The sequence below is a fragment of the Podarcis muralis genome, chromosome 9 (genome assembly GCF_964188315.1).
Source record: "Podarcis muralis chromosome 9, rPodMur119.hap1.1, whole genome shotgun sequence".
Lineage (NCBI taxonomy): Eukaryota > Metazoa > Chordata > Lepidosauria > Squamata > Lacertidae > Podarcis > Podarcis muralis.
Window position 1 is genome coordinate 59,880,994 of NC_135663.1, and position 20,428 is coordinate 59,901,421.

General features: G+C 40.0%; 1 protein-coding gene across 3 annotated transcripts in view; it reads right to left on the reverse strand.

Moving 5' to 3' along the window:
- The window catches only part of CORIN (corin, serine peptidase), a 111,551-nt gene that overhangs the window by 87,188 nt on the left and 3,935 nt on the right, over positions 1 to 20,428 (reverse strand). For all 3 annotated transcript variants that reach the window (XM_028745118.2, XM_028745117.2, XM_028745122.2), the window contains 2 exons: positions 6,702 to 6,846; positions 2,950 to 3,387 (listed from right to left, as the gene is read on the reverse strand). In XM_028745118.2, the coding sequence (XP_028600951.2) occupies positions 2,950 to 3,387; positions 6,702 to 6,846 (583 nt within the window). The remainder of the gene's footprint in view (positions 1 to 2,949; positions 3,388 to 6,701; positions 6,847 to 20,428) is intronic.

The following is a 20,428-nucleotide window of genomic DNA, read 5'->3' on the forward strand; positions in this document are numbered from 1 at the left end:
GAACTATAGATGCAACACTATTGGCTCAAGACTTAAAGGAGCTCTTGTTCTTTACAGTGGTGCCCCGCAAGACGAATGCCTCGCAAGACGAAAAACTCGCTAGACGAAAGGGTTTTCCGTTTTTTGAGTCGTTCCGCAAGACAAATTTCCCTATGGGCTTGCTTCGCAAGACGAAACGTCTTGCGAGTTCTTGCGAGTTTGTTTCCTTTTTCTTAAAGCCGCTAAGCCGCTAGGCCGTTAATAGCCGCTAAGCCGCTAAGCCGTTAATAGCCGCTAAGCCGCTAATAGCTGTGCTTCGCAAGACGAAAAAACCGCAAGACGAAGAGACTCGCGGAACGGATTAATTTCGTCTTGCGAGGCACCACTGTACATGAAATTGCTTTTAATGGTACTTCTGTTGCACTTCAAGGGCTTTTTCATGCTGTCAAATTATTCCAGGCAATCATATATGTGGGTATAAAACTGTGTGGAAAAAATATCAGGATGTAGGAAATCAGTAGCCATCTCTGTCTTCACGGTTGCTGGAAAGCAACTGTCTGCAATCTCGGAAATGGCTACTGGCTCTACACAACCTTGTGCCTGCAATACACAATCTCAAGAAGAAATCTGACATTGTGAACTACCTCTAACCTCACTGAGTGTTTGGTAGCAGAGATACACAATATGATGAGTTCAGGACATTGGGTAGAAATTTTTCTACATGCTTTAAAATAGTGAGTAAGGGAAGAACTTAATATGTGGATACTCTTTTTTATTATTTCTTACATTAGTCGCTTGACACAGAAGAGAAAGAATGACATGCTGGTATGGTTTGCACAGTCTAGGTCAACAGCCCCATGCTCTGCGTGTGCCTATGGCTACTCTTCTTTCTTTGTCTTGGATAATTTATCCATCACAGTGTTCTGTTGCTCCAGAAGTGGTTTAGTCATGCTGGCCACATGACCCAGAAATCTGTCTGTAGACAAACGCCGGCTCCCTTGGCCTAAAAGCGGAGATAAGCGCCAGACCCCATAGTCTAATTTGACTGGAGTTAACCATCCACGGGTCCTTTACCTTTTACCTTACCTATGGCTACTCTTCTTCCTTTGCCTTAGTTAAATTATCTCGGAAGGTAATAGAGTATTGCAGGTAGACTGCTGTAGTAAATATTTGTGCTTGCTTTAATCTATAAACACACAAAGCACATGTTCCACAAATATTTCTATAACAGAGCTGTTCCCTAAGTTTACTATAGAAAAATGTTAACTTCACTCTAAAATTAGGTTTAGTCGGCCTCTGCCAGGGGCCAAGTTGTTTTTAAAAAACATTGGGTTTTTCAATTATACAGGAACAAGGTATAACTTAAGATGAAGGCACCAAAAGAGAACAACCCCATTGCAAAAATGAGGTATTGGACTGTTAAGAGTTGCAGGGCCTGCCCTGTGGAACTCCTTGCCCCCCCCCCAAAAAAAAAAAAAATTTGGCAGGAATCCTTCCTGCTTTGCTGTTGGAAAGACATGCAGTTGAGAATGAAGCAAAGGAGGCTTTTTGTTTCTTCCATTTTGAAAGGTAATAAGAGATCACAGAGAATTGCTAGCAACTGCTTGGTAGTTATGTATGTATGTATGTATGTATGTATGCAACTATGCATGTATATGTAACACAATGGATATAGGGAAGGAATATCAATTAACTTATGAGAAATTAAAATAAATCACTTAAAAGAAGAATATACCCCGCTCTGTGTACATGTTAGAACCAATAACTACCCCAGCCAGGCTAGCCCTACCTTTAGACAGAGTGAGGCAACAACTGTTTTGAGCTGGCCCTGATATCTTCAATGAGGACTGCCTCCATGCCAAGTCTCCCTTTAGTGCAACGTTTCGAGGTCAAGTTGCGGAACAACTCAGATTTTATCTACCTTTATCTGTTTTTGATCAGATATTTACATATTACGTTTACATCTATAAAATTATTTTTATTAAGTTTGCAGTTCCTTACTTTCCCCCTTTTATTTGCAGGGTACATGTAGTGTAAGCAAAATGGTTGCTGAGAAATAATTGTCATTCTAAGTAGACTACCTAGATGTACTAAAACTACGAAAGGTAAAACAAGGAATGACATTTTATTCAGTTTGATATTTTCAGTTCCAGTTTTCAGGGCATTTCAGAATGTCTATAAGCTGCCCTTCAATATATTCTCTCTCTCTCTCTACACACACACACACACACACACACACACACACACACACACAAAACTATGGAGGAAGTGCCCAAGACACATATAAAAGTAAAATCTTCACATTTGAGAAGAGATGCCCCCTGCAATACAAAGACTTCAATTCAACCAATTGTGCTTAAGTACCATTTAAATCAACAAGGCTTATAACCAGCTAGTTCTACTGATTACAAATGAGATTAAATGAGACTAATTTTCTTGGATTTTAGCTATTGACTACAGAATTATCAAGAGCCTTCCAACAAGGCAAGTCAACAAATGGACAATTTTAAAAAGTGAACAGGCTTATCACTTCAATATGATGTACTTAATGTACTTACCATGCTTGTTTAATGTATCTTGCTAAGCAGTGATCTGTACAGTATTTGCTTCTGATTAAAGAGCTTAGTCTGCCATACTCGCAGGGATCTTCAATAACCCATGGTCAGAACAATTATTTAGCCAGCTAAATAATGGTTCAACATTAAACAAGGTCCAGATAAGGACTTGTATGTCTGGAATTTCCAGACGCATGGCAACCCTTGTCGTATTGTGCAACAACTCTGGGCAAAAGTAACAAAAAAAGCTCAACAACTCCCCCCCCCCCCCCAAAAAAAAGATGAGAATTACCTGAACAAACTGATATTCCTTGGTAGCTATTGATTAAGGAAGTATGCAAATTATAACACCACAAAATTATATTATATTTCTTGCATCTTAATTAATTAAGGATCCATATTAATATAAACTTACTTTTTTTCAAATCCATTTGCTGCACAGTAGATGGACTGGTAGGTTTCAGGATAGAAAAAGATGAATTCTTGTCTATGATCTTCACAGATGTGTCTGTGGACTGTAGAGTTTCGTCTCCTGTATTGGTTGATGACCAGGAGTTGTCTCCAGGAGTTTTGGTCAAAATCTTTTCACCTGTAGGACTAGTTTTCAGTGATGGGGTTTGTGAGGCAACCTGTGCAGCTCCCTTATGTATACTGAAGTTTTTATGTATTTGGTCAAGGTGAAATAACGGGTTTGTGGTCCAAGATGGTGGCTGTATTTTGTTCCCCATAGATGGAACAACATTTGAACGACCTTCAGTCATGTTTGGAAAAGGAGTACCAGCCATTTCAGTGTCACCATCAGGGTGAAGTAAGTCGCTTTCATTTGAATGTAAGCATTTTTTTCCCAACGCACCTGAATGGAAGGAAAAAATCATAGAACATAAACCAGAGAACCTGACAAAATTCACTGAACAAGAATGAACATCCCATACACTACCTACTGGAAGAGATCCTGTAGGCAGTTGGAGTCTATAGAATAGAAGGCAAGATAGGATAAGGGTTTTTTGTTTGTTTAATTCTAGGCATCAGTGTTTTGATTTTCCTTCCATTGTGTACATTGCCATCTGTATCTTTTAAAAGACACTTTGTAGCTCTATAGACAAATGTACTTCCCCCTTAATAACATTTAAAATGAACATATGGGGAAATAATATCTGGGATACAGCAATGTCTGAGCATCTCACCAGACACAGAAGGGCAATTAAAGGCATAACAAACAGAAATGTGGAAACGGATTTCCAAGAAATGTGGACCCTTTCTTTACTTATGTTAATGACCAAAATCAAGACCTTGTTATATCAACTGCTCAATATTTTACATTAAGCAATATGTTTGAACATTGTTTATATCTAGAGTCAATTGATAGAACAAACACCATTCAATGTACTGCTGGATAAGTGCTTAATGGTTCTTGTATTTGTTTTTGTTTAAAAACCAATAGAAATTGTTTTTTAAAAAACATTTAAAATGCCAGACAGACATTGTTTGCTATGTAGAGCATTATGCAGTTTAAAGTTCAAACCTATAAATGACTTATTTGGGTTTCCATTTTCATATTCTAAATTATTTTCTTTCTTTTTTTCAAAAAATAAAATTGACATTCTCTAAAACATGGGGGTGAGGAGTGGTAAACCGTAGGGCAGTGCAAGTCATTCCCCAATTCAGTTCAGGTCTCAGTTTAGCAACTCTGCTCTGGTCCTTTTCTGACCCAGACCCTATTCAGGCCCTTAACTGAAATGGAGGCCTTGCACAGTCCTAATGTTTAAACAGGATTTAAAGCCCCAATTAAACAACTCAGTCAGCATCAGGGGATAAGGGAAGGAAGAGACATGCAGGCAGAGACTGTAACCTGTACTTTCTCCTTCTCCCTCCCTTGCCGCCTGATCGCACCCTTCTGACAGCTCAAGATCACTCTAGGGGGATCCGAACCAGGGGGATCTAGGACCACCTTGACCCAGTCCAGACAAATACTAGATCGGCATGAATCAGCACAATTCTTACTGGAATCCAAGATTTGTCTGGAGCAGATGCACAACCCTAGAAAACAGGGCCCTGTGTGATTCCTCTGGGGCAAGCAGGTTCTGTTTTTAACCCACAAATGCTTTGTCCTTATAAGTATCTACTATGCATATTACATGAAAATGTGTGGTCAACATAAAAAATACAAATGGGGTTATGTGTATTTTAGTCTTGCCAGCTTCTCATAAACTTACAGCATATGTTTTATTTGTAAAGAAATTTCAACTGTATTGAGGATTTCTTAACTACAATCTCACCACAGCACACTACTTGATCCCATGGTAATTATCTTTATTTCTAAAACTGTGCAATTTATTTCTAAAAGCATGAGCTATTAATTACTTGTTCATATGTATTTACTAAATTCTTCCTATCTTTCTTTTTATATTTCTTTTAATGTATGAGCCAACAAGACAGCCTGCATAAAATAAATGTGTCGATGTGGGTAATAAAAGTAACAAAAGTATAAAGTTTTTTTTAGTTGCAGAGCTCTCCTAACTACAGAAATCCAACATAAATTACTCCTATTCCAAACTCTGTATAGGAAGAATTGGATTTACACTACCTTTTCGGTTGCCTAAGTTCCATTGGGTTGCTAAATCACATGACTAAGCTGAAAGGTGTTGGAATAGGATTCTCATTGCCCCACCCAACTCATATCAGGCCCCCTGAACACCTCCCCCCCTTTGGGGACTTACACCCATATAAGTTACATCAGCTTAAGTTCCACAGTCTGAGACAGGGTGCGGGACTTATGCCATCATAGACCCAGCTCAGCCCTGACTCAGCTGGGAAAGCCCAGCACATGTCAAATCAAAACTTCCTCATCCCAGTGGATCTTGGGTTTGGATTATTTTATTCCTAGAAATACACTTTGAATATCATGTTTCTACTTTGTTAGCTTACTTGATCTTAATTCCCTTCAGTCTGTTCTCTATTTAAAGACGGATCCCTAGACTCAGTTATCAGACAATTCAGTCTGATGCCCACCAATCACAGAATCAGAGTTGGAAGGGACCACGAGGGTCATCCAGTCCAACCCCCGGCAATGCAGGATTCTTTTGCTCATCTAAACAAATACAAAATGCAGAGGCTATAAAAATGTTTTATTGCAAATCATCTCCTGAGGTCCAAACAGAGTAAGCAAAATGTTCTCCTGACCTTTGGCAGAGGTAATAGCGTGATCAAAATGTGCCATTTCCCCCCCATTCATGCTTACTTGAATGTGTGGGAGTTTTCCCACTAATTTCAATGGGATCAAAGGATTCTATTGAAGGGTCTTCTTTTATTTGTGTGGTACTTTTTCAGTCCCTGAGAAGGCCCTTTGCCTGGTTCCCTGTAACTTGGCTTCTCGCAGCGAGGGAACCACCAGAAGGCCCTCAGCATTGGACCTCAGTGTCCAGGCAGAACGATGGGGGTGGAGACGCTCCTTCGGGTATACAGGACCAAGGCCATTTAGGCTTTTAAAGGTCAGCACCAACACTTTGAATTGTGCCCAGAAACGTACTGGGATGTGAAGTCAAACTGATGTGTTAGCAACACTGAAATGACCTCCCCAGGGCACAAGCCTGGACAGTGTGTATGGAGGTCCTGGGCTGCCCTGAAAACAAGACACACGCTCCTTTGGCCTTGCTGATGTGACCCAAAGGAAAGCAGAGCAATACGTTTAGCACCAGCTTGGCTGCAGGAGTTGCCAGAAAGAAGCGTACCTGGTGCCATCAAACCGTCTTAGGGACTCCACTCTGGATTTGTGTAGGGTCTACTCCTTAGCCTTTTCTTCTCCCAAAGTTATCCCACAAGGCAGTGGAGATTTAGGATCAGACCTTTTCTTCTCCTAAATGGGCTACCTTCCCAGATTGGTGAACTTTAATGCAGGATTCTCATGAACATTAAAGCTCAGACCTTAGTGCAAGCATAGGTGGTTATCAAGTGACCCATGGGTCAGAGATATGGAACCCCAAAATGTGCTCACCATACAACTATTAATGCAGTATTCCTCTTGCCTACCAAGAGAAGAAAATAATAACTGAACATCTTTTCTCTTAAATTACAGAATGCTATCAGTGCTACTTTACATTATTAAGTTAAATTACTAGCAAGGTTCGTTGCACTGATCTTTTTGTCCTTGCATATGAATTTTGTACTTACCGACAAATGTAAGAAGGATCACCAGCAAAAGTATAAGAGCACAAATGCATGGAATCAATATTAGCAACAAGAGTCGAAGGTACTTGGCAGAGACAAGTTTCTGAGAGCAACCATCCTCCATGTTATCTTCATCTGTTACAGGGGCCTGAAACACAGAGAAGGCTAGTTTTTAAATTTCTAACATAAAAGTTGCATCTAAATATGGCTACTCCATGACATAATAGTGACACTAAAGCAAAATATACTCAACAGAATATATTTATTAAATAAATTTATGATGCATTTGTGATGATTGGACAACATGCTCTTATAAGGAAACACATGTCTGGAATGCTTTGAAGGCTGTGAGAGGGAAAATATTTTTCTGGAAACACAAAAAAATCTATATATTGAGGGGCTCAAAAGCCAAATAGCTGTCCTAAAAGATTTAGAAGTGCTAATATAAAATACATTTTCCTTTTTAAAAAGAGTCTATATTTTTTGTTTTTCCTAGGATTGTAGGGCAAATGCTCAACCTTTTACAAGGTGTTTATTAGAATAGCAAGATTATTAATCCCAGATGGTGGGGTCTCTGCTGAATACAACTCCTCAAATTATACAATTTCTGACGCAGGAACAACAAGAACATTAAAACAAATTTATTTTGTACTAGCTGGAGGCAAACAGCGATGGGATAAAAAGAGGGCACATTTACCCACTGCCAAAACAATGCCCAATATATGGAGGCCTTCTTTGGGAGACAAATTCTATGTAATAAGGACAATATCTCTCATAAAATCTAATATAAAAGACTCTTATAAAAGTCAACAATACTGACTCAAGTTACATGGTTCATTCTAATGTATATACAGTGGTTTTCACAGACTCCAGCCATCCACCAACCAAACCTGGGCAGTGAGTATTCCTTCATCCTTAAAAACCAATTCCTCTTCCCTAACCTAATATTATCCCCCTCCTCCTTACCACCCACAAAATCTGGGCATTTCTCCCAGTCCAGTAAATCAACTTGCTATCATGTCCTCACAACAAGGCTTCATGTGGTTCTGTTGATTTAGAATGTGCGGATTTAGCCCAGGTTTTGAAGATGATTTCATTGTTTTGGTTTGTCCAGTACAATGGAAACAGTGAATGAATGACAAGAATTGTATTGGAGTCTTCCTTGAAGAATTGGAAAGGATATTCAGAAGCTCAACATAGTTATTGGTGAACATTAGGGCTTAGTAAACTCTGCTGTTGTTTTCTTAAATTTCAAACATTGTTGTATAGCTTCAGTAAAAACCACAAAGGATAAATAATTTTTGTTCTTTGGCATTCTTATGAACTGAAATATCTATGATGGACAAGCATTAATCCTTGCATTAAACATTTGCTTTGAAAAAAATGAGTAAAGACAAAATGCTCAGAAAGAAAGAAATAACTTGGAACAGAAGTTCCATTATTTTCTCTGTTGCATTATAAAACATAATGCAGAGTTAAAAGAGTACTCCAATTTTTTCATTTTTTAAACAAATCCTATTACAGGATATCATTTTTATTAATAACCTATATAATAAATGTGGCTAATATTTAGGGGGTGAAATAGTTCTGAAAATAGTGTGAATTCCAAAGCCATGAGTACAAAATGAGGGAGACTATACTGAGGGAGCAGTATGTGTATGGAAGCAAGCTATTAAGACCGATTTCCTTGTGAGCCTGGTCTGGTTGACAAAAATGCAATGTTGTTTCAAAACAATTATGTGAAAATATGGAATACTGTTAAAGTGGATTTACAGAGATGGAGAAGAATGCATCTGTCCCTCATGGGTAGAATTTCGGTGGTAAAGAAGAATGTATTACCTAAAATGTTGTTCCCCTTTCAGACTGTGGCAGTAATCAATTCAGTAATATGTTTTAAACAATGGCAAACAGACATTACTACAATTATTTGACAAGGGAAGAGACAATAATAAGTTTCAATAATTTAACAAATGTAAAAGAAAGAGAAGGCTTAACCTTACCAAATTTAAAATTGCAGCATGAAGCAGAGTGTTTAACTTGGTTAAAAGAGTGGGTAACATTAATGAAGATTAGATTACTGGATTTGGGAGGAATTGATAGAAGATATGGGTGGCATTCCTATTTGTGGCATGACAAAGTCGAAGTACATAAAGACTTTCTTAATCATTATATAAGGAGTCTGTTGGGGGTGTGGAGGAGGAATAAAAATCTTCTGGAACACAAAAAAACACCTATGGATATCACCAATAGAGGCCTGTGAGCATTAAAAAAAATGATTACGTTGGCAAAAGATGTTGGACACAATATAGATATTGCTACCTGCGAAAAGCTTCGGAAAACATGTATGAAATTTGCAACATGTTATAGCTTGAAAGATGATGTACAGGTGGAATTTAACACCAAAGAAGCTAGCTTGATTGTAGAAGAATGTATCAAACAAGTGTAAGAATTGAAAGGGGTCATTCTATCACATGAGGTTGACCTGCATGGAGGCCGGCCACAGCCTTTTGGGCCATGATATATAATAGGGGGAAAATTCAAACTGACCTTTCTCAAGAAAGCCTTCCTGCTGGGGATACTGGAAAGTGAAATTCCAAAGAAAGCTTAAACTATATTTATCTATGTATCCACTGTGGTAAGGAATCTCTATGCACAGAAGGATGAGAGAATACCCTCAAAAGAAGAATGGCTGGTGAAAACCTTGGAATATACAGAGATGGCAAAACTGACGGCACTGATAAGAGACACAATAAACAGAATCCTTTAAAGAGGACTGGAAACCCTTAAAAAAATGATTTTCCATAGGTGAAGTACACAGCAGGGGTTGAAGATTAAGAAAAAATAGCAGAACATATTGAGAAACCTGTTAAAGAGGATGAAACTGGATATGGTGGAATTATAAAATGCCATTGTCTATAATCTTGAATATAAGCATTGATGATCGGTGAGTGGGAAGTCATTAATATGTAGAACTTAATATAAGTGTTGAGTAACAAAATGTAACTTTTAAGCTTGAAATAAATATATATATATCAATAGAAAAAAGAGATAAATGCATGGTGATTTGAGGTGTCCAGATGTTATTTTTACTGCATGGGGGGGTGCACACTTCCATCTGCATTGCAATACTGATGAGAATGTGCATCTCTAATCATTGCCTCTAGTGATGTATGGAAGTGAGAGCTGGACCATCAAGAAGGCTGATCGCCGAAGAATTGATGCTTTTGAATTATGGTGCTGGAGAAGACTCTTGAGAGTCCCATGGACTGCAAGAAGATCAAACGCATCCATTCTTAAGGAAATCAGCCCTGAGTGCTCACTGGAAGGACAGATCGTGAAGCTGAGGCTCCAGTACTTTGGCCACCTCATGAGAAGAGAAGACTCCCTGGAGAAGACACTGATGCTGGGAAAGATGGAGGGCACAAGGAGAAGGGGGCGACAGAGGACGAGATGGTTGGATAGTGTTTTCGAGGTTACCAGCATGAGTCTGACCAAACTGCGGGAAGTAGTGGAGGACAGAGGTGCCTGGCGTGCTCTGGTCCATGGGGTCACGAAGAGTCGGACACGACTAAACGACTAAACAACAACAACAACAATCATTGCCTCAGGCTGCAAATGCAGTATTGCATGCTGTTGTATGTAGACTAAAATCCTAAAGTATAACCTGGATATAATAACCTACTTGGCGATGTTGTTCCACTTTTTTCCAGTATGTGGAATATATGAATAATTCTGTCCTCTCTTTATTTAAGAAAAACCTTACAAATTGTAATTGCCCAGAAAATGGCAGATATTTCTAAAAGGGACAAAGTATATTTTCACTTTTGGCATTAGCAAAATCACAGAAAGAAGCTGTCCCAAAATGTTGCTGTTTCCTAAATCATCATTTCAATAAGTAAGTCCTCATTTATAAACAACATGTTATGTTTGTTATGAGAATGTAATTAGTACCATGTTGATAAATTAAACAAGAAATATGTCTTTGTACAGTTGAAAATAACTGAGGAAATTCTATATGACAAGCTGGTTTTCACATACTGCTATTGTTATCTTTACATCTGTTATTAATAATTCCATTCATTTCAAGCTTTTCGTTTAAAAATATAAACAGATGTGTAAACAGTTAACCTTTTATAATCTGCTGAGATTAAGAGAATTAAGAAAATGTAAGTGCAATGATTAGCAACTGGCAGTCCTGGTGCAAAACACTGAGATTATCATCTAGTCTCCAGTTCAGTGAAGTATATAGTGACAGGTGACCTAGCCAAGCAAATTAAAAAGTTTGCACATGATTTGCTTAAAGATTGGAGAAGGCTCTAAAACCACTGGAGGCCTCCATAAAAGATATATCGAGCAAGGCAGCAGACACATCTGTGACAGCTAGTAAAGTGCTGAACTTGGGGCTGCAAAACCAGACCCATCTTGGAAAGCTGACAGACGCGATACTTCAGCTGAAGCTGAAGGACCAGCAAGACCAGAACTGCTATTTTAAAAATTCACTTATCCGAAGTCCTTGAATAAGAAGAGAAGTGCAAGAAAACAGACTTTCTGATCAGGTTCCCCAGCCTGCTGTAAACCAACAAGTGCAAACCATAGCCCCACTGAACAGAGAACTCTCCCTGAATGCAACTGCCTGAGGCATTTGGCTCAACCAACAGAGGCAGTAAGACAATAACCACAAATATACATACAAGAATAGACTGATTAAATCATTGATATACCAAAATAGAAGTTGCTTCAAGTTTGGAAACAAGGACAACTGTTGTTAACTAGAGCAGCAAAACATTCTTACTACAAATAAAATATTGCTGATAAGATCTGCCCCACAACCAAGAGCTGATAGGATCTGCTCAATTAAGTTCAGGCTTTGCAGCCCCTATGAATGCTTATATACATACAACTCTCCAGACAGACATAGCTTACAAAAGAGCCCTTAAGTCCAGAAAACAGTGAATTTTGGAACAGAGCAATCTTCTTTGAGGAAACGGCCACAGCAATTAAAGAGCTACAGAATTGAAAAACCACTGGGAAGTATGGGCTAGGTGGAGCATTCTATTAGGCTTTTTGCAGGCCTGAATTTAAATGACGAGAGGCCCTAGGCTACTCCATTTGTGAGGCCCCTCCCAATCCCCCACCCTCACAACTGGAAGAAAATGGAAGAATGTTATAAACAAAATTGACTGAAGCCAAGGATGAAGACAGGTATTTAAAATTCTGCAATTCACAATTTCTGCTCTAAAGGACATAAGATGTTATTGTCAAATAGGTAAAGGTAAAGGGACCCCTGACCATTAGGTCCAGTCGTGACAGACTCTGGGGTTGTGGCACTTCCGGGTCATGTGGCCAGCATGACTAAGCCGCTTCTGGCGAACCAGAGAAGCATACAGAAATGCCGTTTACCTTCCTGCCGGAGTGGTACCTATTTATCTACTTGCACTTTGACGTGCTTTCGAACTGCTAGGTTGGCAGGAGCAGGGACCGAGCAACAGGAGCTCACCCCGTCACGGGGATTCGAACCGCCAACCTTCTGATCAGCAAGTCCTAGGCTCTGTGGTTTAACCCACAGCGCCACCGTGATTTAAAAAAATACATAAATGTTAAAATTAACACTGAAAAACTTTTGCAATAACAGAACTTTGTAAACCTTTTGTGGAATAAGCATTAATTTTTAGGAAAATGAAATTGTAATGTTATTCTTTTTTTAAAAAAAAAACTTTAGTTTACAAATTATATTGCCTGGGAAATGTAAATAATATGATCATGATTACCTGACAGTGTGGCACTTTTAGAATCTACTTTATGTTTTCATTAAACAGTTTTTAAAAACATATTAAGAAGTAAACTACAACCATCAAATACAGTAAGACTAAAAAAGTTTTTTCTAGCCTTCCTTATAGCAAAATCATCCAAAACATCATCAAAAAAAAATTGTCTAAGTTTGTCACTTTCAATGTACAGAATGCTCAGTGCTGACAACCTCTCTTGAGACATTGTGGCCCTTAATTCATTTAGTCTTGAAAAACTCCTCTCCCGAGCAGTTAGTGACCATAAAGCTAAGAAATAGCCACAAGACTGTTACCACATTAGAAAAGTCCACCTGAATTTTTTCCTTGTATATAATAAAAATAATTTAAACGCTTTCTTTGGCCATCTTCGAAACAAGAGAAAGAACAGGCAAGTAGTAGATCCTGTGCGTGGAGAAGATGGAGAAATGCTATTGGGCGACAGAAAGGAGGAACTGCTCAACATTTACCTTACCTCCAAGCTTTAGACAAAAGAAAGCAATGCCCAACTTGGTGATAATAGAATAAATGATGCAGGGAGGGAGCTGCAGCCCAAGATATATACTGTATAAAAAAGAGAGGTGGTAATGGATCACCTCGCTACTTTTAAATGAATTCAAATCCAGGGCCTGATGAACTGCATCCAAGGATGTTAAAAGAACTTGTGTTGTGTCAGAACTCGTCTATAAGTTTTCAGAATTCTTGGAGAACAGGTGAGACCCCTGTGGACTGGAGGTGGGCAATGAGGAGTCTGAAAGGTAACATGATAACAAATATGTAAAGGGCCGTGACATGGAGGATGGAGCAAGCTTGTTTTCTCTTGTTCCAGAGGGTAGGAACCAAACAAACAATCTCAAATTATAATAAAGGAGATTCTGACTAAACATGAGGAAGAACTTTCTGACAGTAAGAGCTGTTCAGCAGTGGAACGGACTACTTCAAAAGGTGATGAACACTCCACTGGAGGTTTTTAAGCAGAGGTTGGATGGCTATCTGTCAGGGATTCTTTAGTTGTGGTGCCTGAATTGCAGGGGGGTTGACTTGAAGACCCTTGGGATCCCTTCCAGCTGTACAGCGCTATGATTAAAAACAAAACAGTCCGTGCCCATAGACTTACCATCGAAAAAACACAACACAAAAGGAGGGCAGAGACAAAATGCATGGCATTAGTATATGGACTGTAACCTGGCAACACTTGCAGAGTATGCAGAAATTAAGCAGATAAGTATGTTCAAATAAGGCATGTCAGAAGGTAGGGGTAGCTAACTTTTTTGTCTAGAGGACTGTATTCCCTCTTGGCTTACCCTCCAATAGCTACATGCCAGCAGCAAGTATGCCAAAAGCAGTTGTGGCCACCCCCCACCCCATCCTCCTACTCACACATACACACAAAGGTATGAACACAACCCTCTAAGTAGAGGAGTTGTGGTCCCTTCTCCAGTCAATGATCGATCTGATGACTAGGGAGGAAACAATTTGCATCCCCATCAGGACGCTGGACTTCACCCACCCCAGTGCTGTGGCTACTACCATTTGGGTCTGAGGGAGAGTGACAACTGTTCCAATTAAGTTTGCTAAATCACGAAAATATTAAATACTGTTAATGTGTGAAATATTATTTATAATTGGGGTATTGGGTCCCCACAGTAAATTTGGTTCTCTGGTATGTAGGTATCTGACAAGTCTTTGAAAGCAGTCTCATTCTGTAAGACCTAATACTCAACTTCAATTTCTGTAGGGGGGAAAGCGAAAGAAATAAATTCACTGGTGCAGAATAACCGAATCTTCTTATGCTTTCTATTCTCCAGAGGATGCAATAGTCTACTTGAAGCCTAAATTAGGACCCATTCACATATGTTTTCTCATTCCTGGCAGCATGGAATTCCTGTACAAGTATGTAGTTGGAATAATGCCAGTAAGGGAATTACACATCAGTGATTCCAGGAAGAGAAAATATCTTTGGTGTGCAGTTCCCTTTTGGTACCATCCCAACAAACATTTGAAGGGGAATCCCATTACACGACTCAACCTATAATGGAGAATTAAATGTCTATAATGAATCCTGATTTTCTCCAAAAGCAGTCGTTATTGTTAACAAGGAGGAAAGGAAGAAATGGAAGCTGCTTAATTACAGTGGTACCTAAAATAGACAAAAACATTTATGACCACAGATTATTATTGTTGTGTACAATACTGCAGGAAGTGTGATACCCACGTACTTGGGAATATCAGCTGAATATTGATGATACATGCACATTTTTTAATGTATGTTTTGCCATAGTATCAAAAAGCTTAACAAGGCACAGACAATAACATATTAGTTAAAATATTTGTATCTGAAGCTGTCCTAATACAAGTTAAAACAGTTGCACAGGTTCATAGAAATTCCACATACTTGAATGTCTAGAAATAACTCTGAACTGGGTCTAGTTTAAAATTACCCTTAAATCAGAGTTAAGGGAGAGGAGGGGGAAATTTTCAAATTTAGCATGATGTCTTTAGTCTCAAATCAACAATAACTTACAGATACTCTACATTTTGTTAGGCATTGATGCTGAATGACTGAACATGAGATTGTTCTCAGTAACATAATTATTTCTTCCTTTCCAAGGTTATGAAAAGATGCAAGCGTTTCTGACCGTGTTTCTCAGTTGATTGTTGAGAAATTACATTTTAGTAAGTTTATTATTTATACAACGCTTATGTAAAAACTCCCCAATAACACAAACATCCTCTCAACGTTTCACCACATCTATTTTGGGCATAGCCCAGCTTCAGTTTAGTCTTGCTTACATGCCTTTATTTCTGTTCCAAACTGAAACTTTATATCGAGGCAGTTATGGAAAGAGAAGACATGCAAAACCTGAACAAAGGCACTTCCCCTTAAAAACAGGCGTGCGTGGCGGGATTCCTAAAAACTTGTTGCATAAAAAAAATAAAATAGAAGAGTAAAAACCTATTTGCTGAGTTCCATTTACCTTTGTTGCCGTTTCCTTTTGGATTTTGCAAATGCAGAAAAACGAGGAAGTAGCAGTAAACTACCATAAAGCAATATTATTATTATTATTATTATTATTATTATTATTATTATTATTATTATTATTATTTTAAAAAGGTCTGGCCACCCTGTTTCACCTACCAGACAACAGGGTAGCTGGGTAGGCACTTGGTGACCTCATGGAATCCTCATGGCTCATGGAATCCATTAGATTACAAACCATGTGGTGGTGATTGTGAAAGGAAAGAGTTTCACTAGCGGGGACGGGTTAATATGGTAACCTTACAGGAGTCACTTCGGTGGGCTTTGACAGGCAGAAATGAAGCAGACGAAGCTTTAAAAATAAATTAAAAAGTTATGTGGAAAGTTTCCTATCTCGCAGTTGTTCAATTCCCCAGAAGGCGCGGCGGTGGGGCGGGGAGAGAGAAATATGGCTACCCTCCCTGGATGCCTCCTGTCCTCACGTGAAGCAAAACTCGACGGCAGGCTTTGGCAGGGAAATAAGGCCTCTTTCGGCACCCGGAGAAAAAGCCTGCCTCTACATGGATTCCCGAGGGCCGTGACTGGAACGAGGCTTCTTCCCTCAGCGGCGCCGGCGTCCCCGGGCGCTCTATTTTTACGGCGACATTTTTCATTATTATTTTTTACCTCAGACTTTCCATTGCGCGGGGGAAGCGCTGAGGCCCCGGGAATCTGACATCTCAGCTTCGCTCCCGCTATTTATAGCGGCGGGGTTGCCCCGGCCGGCTGCTGTGCGCTTCTTCCCCCTCAGGGAAGAGAAAAATAATATGACACCGACAGGTCAGGTCTCTCTTTCAGCCGACATCTCTGAGGGAATCCCCTTCTCGCCTTCCGACGGCAGCCTTCCCCCCCGCGCCCGGCCTCCTGTTCGCGTTGCCGCGCTTTTGCTGAGGTAACAACTTAAATGGGGGCTTGAATAACAAGAGTTATCTCCGTGTGCTGGTTCGCGCCCACTTCCATAGACGTTATTTAGGATGCCCAAAAGTGTCCAGAGAAAGCGACCCCTCGGCCCAAATAAGCTTTTTGCGCAGCAGGGTCTGGGGTGCGTTTTCCAATTCTGCAGGAAACAGCTGCAGATGCTTTAAAAATAAAAATCAACAGATTTATTATTGCATAATAATAAAGTCTCCATGGGTTTGGCCGCCTTTTGAGGCGCTGCAAGCTTTCGTTGGTTTTTTAAGTTTGCAGTCTAACGCACCTGCTACTCTGGATTTTGCAATTCGGATTAAGGTACCCCCTCCACCCAATAACTGAGACGGATGCCTAGGGAAATTGTTTCCACACCTGTGAGATTTATGTGCATCCTATGGCAATCACAGGGAACCTGGAAAACTTGTCAAGTAGGCACCCCCTTTTTCCGACAGGTAAACTCCCCCCCCCCCCAATATCAGATACTTGGAGGCTTTTTGTTGTGGTTAACTGTGGTAGGAGAGGAAAGCAATGGCTTTTAAAAATAATAATCTTGTTTTCTTGGGATGAGCAAAAACTTCTGAGGTTCAGCCCTCACCCCCACCTCTGTGCCATTTATAAGCTGCAAATCCAACAAGTGCACTTATTATAAAAGCTACTCTGGATTTCTGTGCAGGGAGGAAGTGAGATATTGGGACCCAGTAGGATCAACCCCTGTATCTATACCTAAATTTGTATGACCATAGAATTGGAGTTGGAGTGGAGGGTCTTGTTGTAGGCCGTCTAGCTCAATTCAGGAACTCCAGAGCTAGAGTTTCCCAAACAGATGGCTGCCCAGCCTCGGCTTAAAGAACCTCCTGGGAAGGAGAACTCATCACTCCCCCCCTGTTATCTGGTCTCGTTTATGCTCATTAAGGTATTTCCCTAATGTCCAACCACAATCAACCTGCCCATGTTACTCAAGTCCATTAGATCTAGTCCTGCCCTCTGGGACAAGCAAGAATAAGCATTTGTCCTCTTGCTACAGTGACAGCCCTTCCAAGTATTTGAAGAGGGCTTTTTTGTGTTCCCTCAGTCTTGCCTTCTTTTAGGCTAAACATCTACAGATCCTTAAGCCTTCCCTTAGTTTGCTGACAATCTTCACTGCCCTCCTCTGAACCCATTCCAGTTTATCTACATCCTCCTTAAATTGTGATGCCCAGAACTCGACCCAGTACGCCAGCTGAGTTATGACTAGTGCAGATGACGAGGGCCCGCTCGCCATATCAATAAAAAACCAGTCTCACACCATGGGATGAACAGTCTGACTTTCTGCAGTCCAGCGTTTATTGCGTTCCGTACTCTCAAAGTAACAACCTGAAGAATGCAACTTTTCCGTCCTTCAGGCAAACAAAGAAACTACTTTATATAGGCATCAGGTCATCACACAAGACCATGCAGTTGATCAGGCTATGTTACGTGGACCAATCATTAGGGACAGCACGAGCTATCCACGCGCTGTTCATGCTCCAAGGATGCTTTTAGCTATGAAATCACCCTGCAATAATAAAGAGACCCCTGACCATTAGGTCCAGTCGTGAACTACTATTTCCGGTGCGTTGGAAACTTCTATTAAAGAAGACTAAATAGGCACATCTTTTTTTGCAGCCACATCACACTGCTGGCTTGTGGTCAGCTTATGAATTCACTTAAGGTAGCTAGATATTTCCTCACCTATTCCTTATCAGTCATGTACCTATTACGGTAGTCACACTGGTTACATGCAGTTGTGCACTGTTTCCCCCTTGGAAGAAAACAAGAGCTAAATCTGAGTCCATCTTCTCTTTTTGTGACCTGCTAACACCCTTACTGCATGACGGCCTATGGTTCCCTTCCACTTCCTTCCTTTGGTAGCACTTGTAACCCACATTAGGTCCATAGTAAAGGTAAAAATAAAGAGACCCCTGACCATTACGTCCAGTCGTGACCGACTCTGGGGTTGCAGCACTCATCTCGCTTTATTGGCCAAGGGAGCTAGCATACAGCTTCCGGGTCATGTGGCCCACATTTATCTACTTGCACTTTGTGCTTTCGAACTACTAGGTTGGCAGGAGCAGGGACCGAGCAACGGGAGCTCACCCCGTTGCGGGGATTTGAACTGCCGACCTTCTGATCGGCAAGTCCTAGGCTCTGTGGTTTAACCCACAGCGCCACCTGCGTCCCTAGGTCCATATTCAGCTACAAATTGGCTGAATAAATACAGAGTGGTGGAATGTGTCTGTGTGCGCGTATGCTCATGCACTTGTGTGTTGTCATTTTTTTAAAAATGAGCTATTTTGAATTGGGAATTGAATGACTTTATATTCCAGAATATGGTATATTGATTATTATTGGCTATGAGTGACTGTTAACAGGTCCAGCTAGTTCACTAGCTATGGCCCCTTTTGGATGGAGATGACTTGGCCACAGTACTCTATCCTCTGGTAACTTCTAGACTGCATTATTGCAATGTGCTCTGTGTGGGGCTGCACTGGACGACCACTCAGAAACTTCAGCTGGTTCGAACTGCAGCAGCCAGATCACCAGCAGATCCCTGAGCAGGTGATTATTAATATTATTTTGGCTTTAATACTCAGACTTTGGAATAATTCCACAACATTCAGTGAAACTACTCCAGCTCAAGGATAGCCCTCCATATGCTGTTTGCTGACACCTTCTAAGTGACAAAAGACTTCCTTACTGCCAAGTGAATAAACATGCTACAGTTGCAAACTGCTATGGGAGCATAAGAGAGAATAACAGGCTGCTTTTCACTGCTTGAATTGCCAGGCCAAGTGAGGAGGAATGTGTTTCCTCTTTGGGAGAAAAAGAGTGTGGGCAGCTCCAATGAGGAATGGCTACTTATTTCCCATAAAACTATACTGGCCTCTGGGGTAGATTGCAGAAGCATTCTGATCCAGAAAGAAAAATATTGATTATTTAAAACTGGGAATAAATTGAGGTGATGTTTAAAGACATAAACTGCAGGGCTAAACATCAAAGTCTTGCACAAATAACTCTTGAATTTACTTTTTATCAACTGTAGTTCAGACTTCCCTCAATAGATGGACTGGAAAAAAACACCAGACCTGGCAAAATTCCAGAACATGGCTTTATCAAATTGGAGTGATCGCATACGTTTCAGTTCTGGAAAATTCAAATTGTTTCTGTCATTCATAAGTTACTCCTGCAAGAAAGAGTGCTATCAATTGGAATGGTTCCATTACAGGAGAAATGATACTTTAAAAATAAACAAGATAGGAAGGCTTCATTCAGTCACAGAAAAGATTCCACATAGAGAATGAAGCAAAGGTACCAATGACTTCTTTGTTCCAAAGTTATTTTGGTGCATGAAGCTTTAAGGCTCACATTGCCCAATTCAAAGTGTTGGATTTAACCTACAAAGCTTTATACAGTTTAGAATCCCAATACCTCATGGACTACCTTTTCTTTTATGAACCACCAAGAACTCTATATCCCTCTCCCCAGAGAAGTTTAGAGAGCGGCAAAGAGAAAACAGTTTTTGGGTGGCAGCCCCCTCATTTGTTGAATGCTGACCCCAGGGAGATGCCCAATGAAGTACTTTTTAAAAAGCTGTAGGCATTTGAGTATTAATACTGTTGTGGTTTTTATGGTCATTTAAGCAAGATTTTTGGGTGATCAATCTTGTGCTGTACGTAGAGAGGATAATTTCATTTATTAATTATTATTAGTGCCTAATTAACTTGTTATTGCTAATTTTAAATGCTACATTGCTATCATTTACATTTGTATAGTTAGTATTCTTGTACACCAATTGGAAACTTTTGTAGAAAGAAGCAAGTAAAATAATATATTGGCAGCTCCTCCATATTGGGAAGTCACAAAGATATGGGATGCAAATAAGAAGGTATCCCTTTATCTCCTCTTACCCATAATTATTAACATATCTTCATGGGAAAAATCAGTTATACAAGTACTGCTGCTGCCATAAACATTATAGCGTCTGGATCTGTTATGTG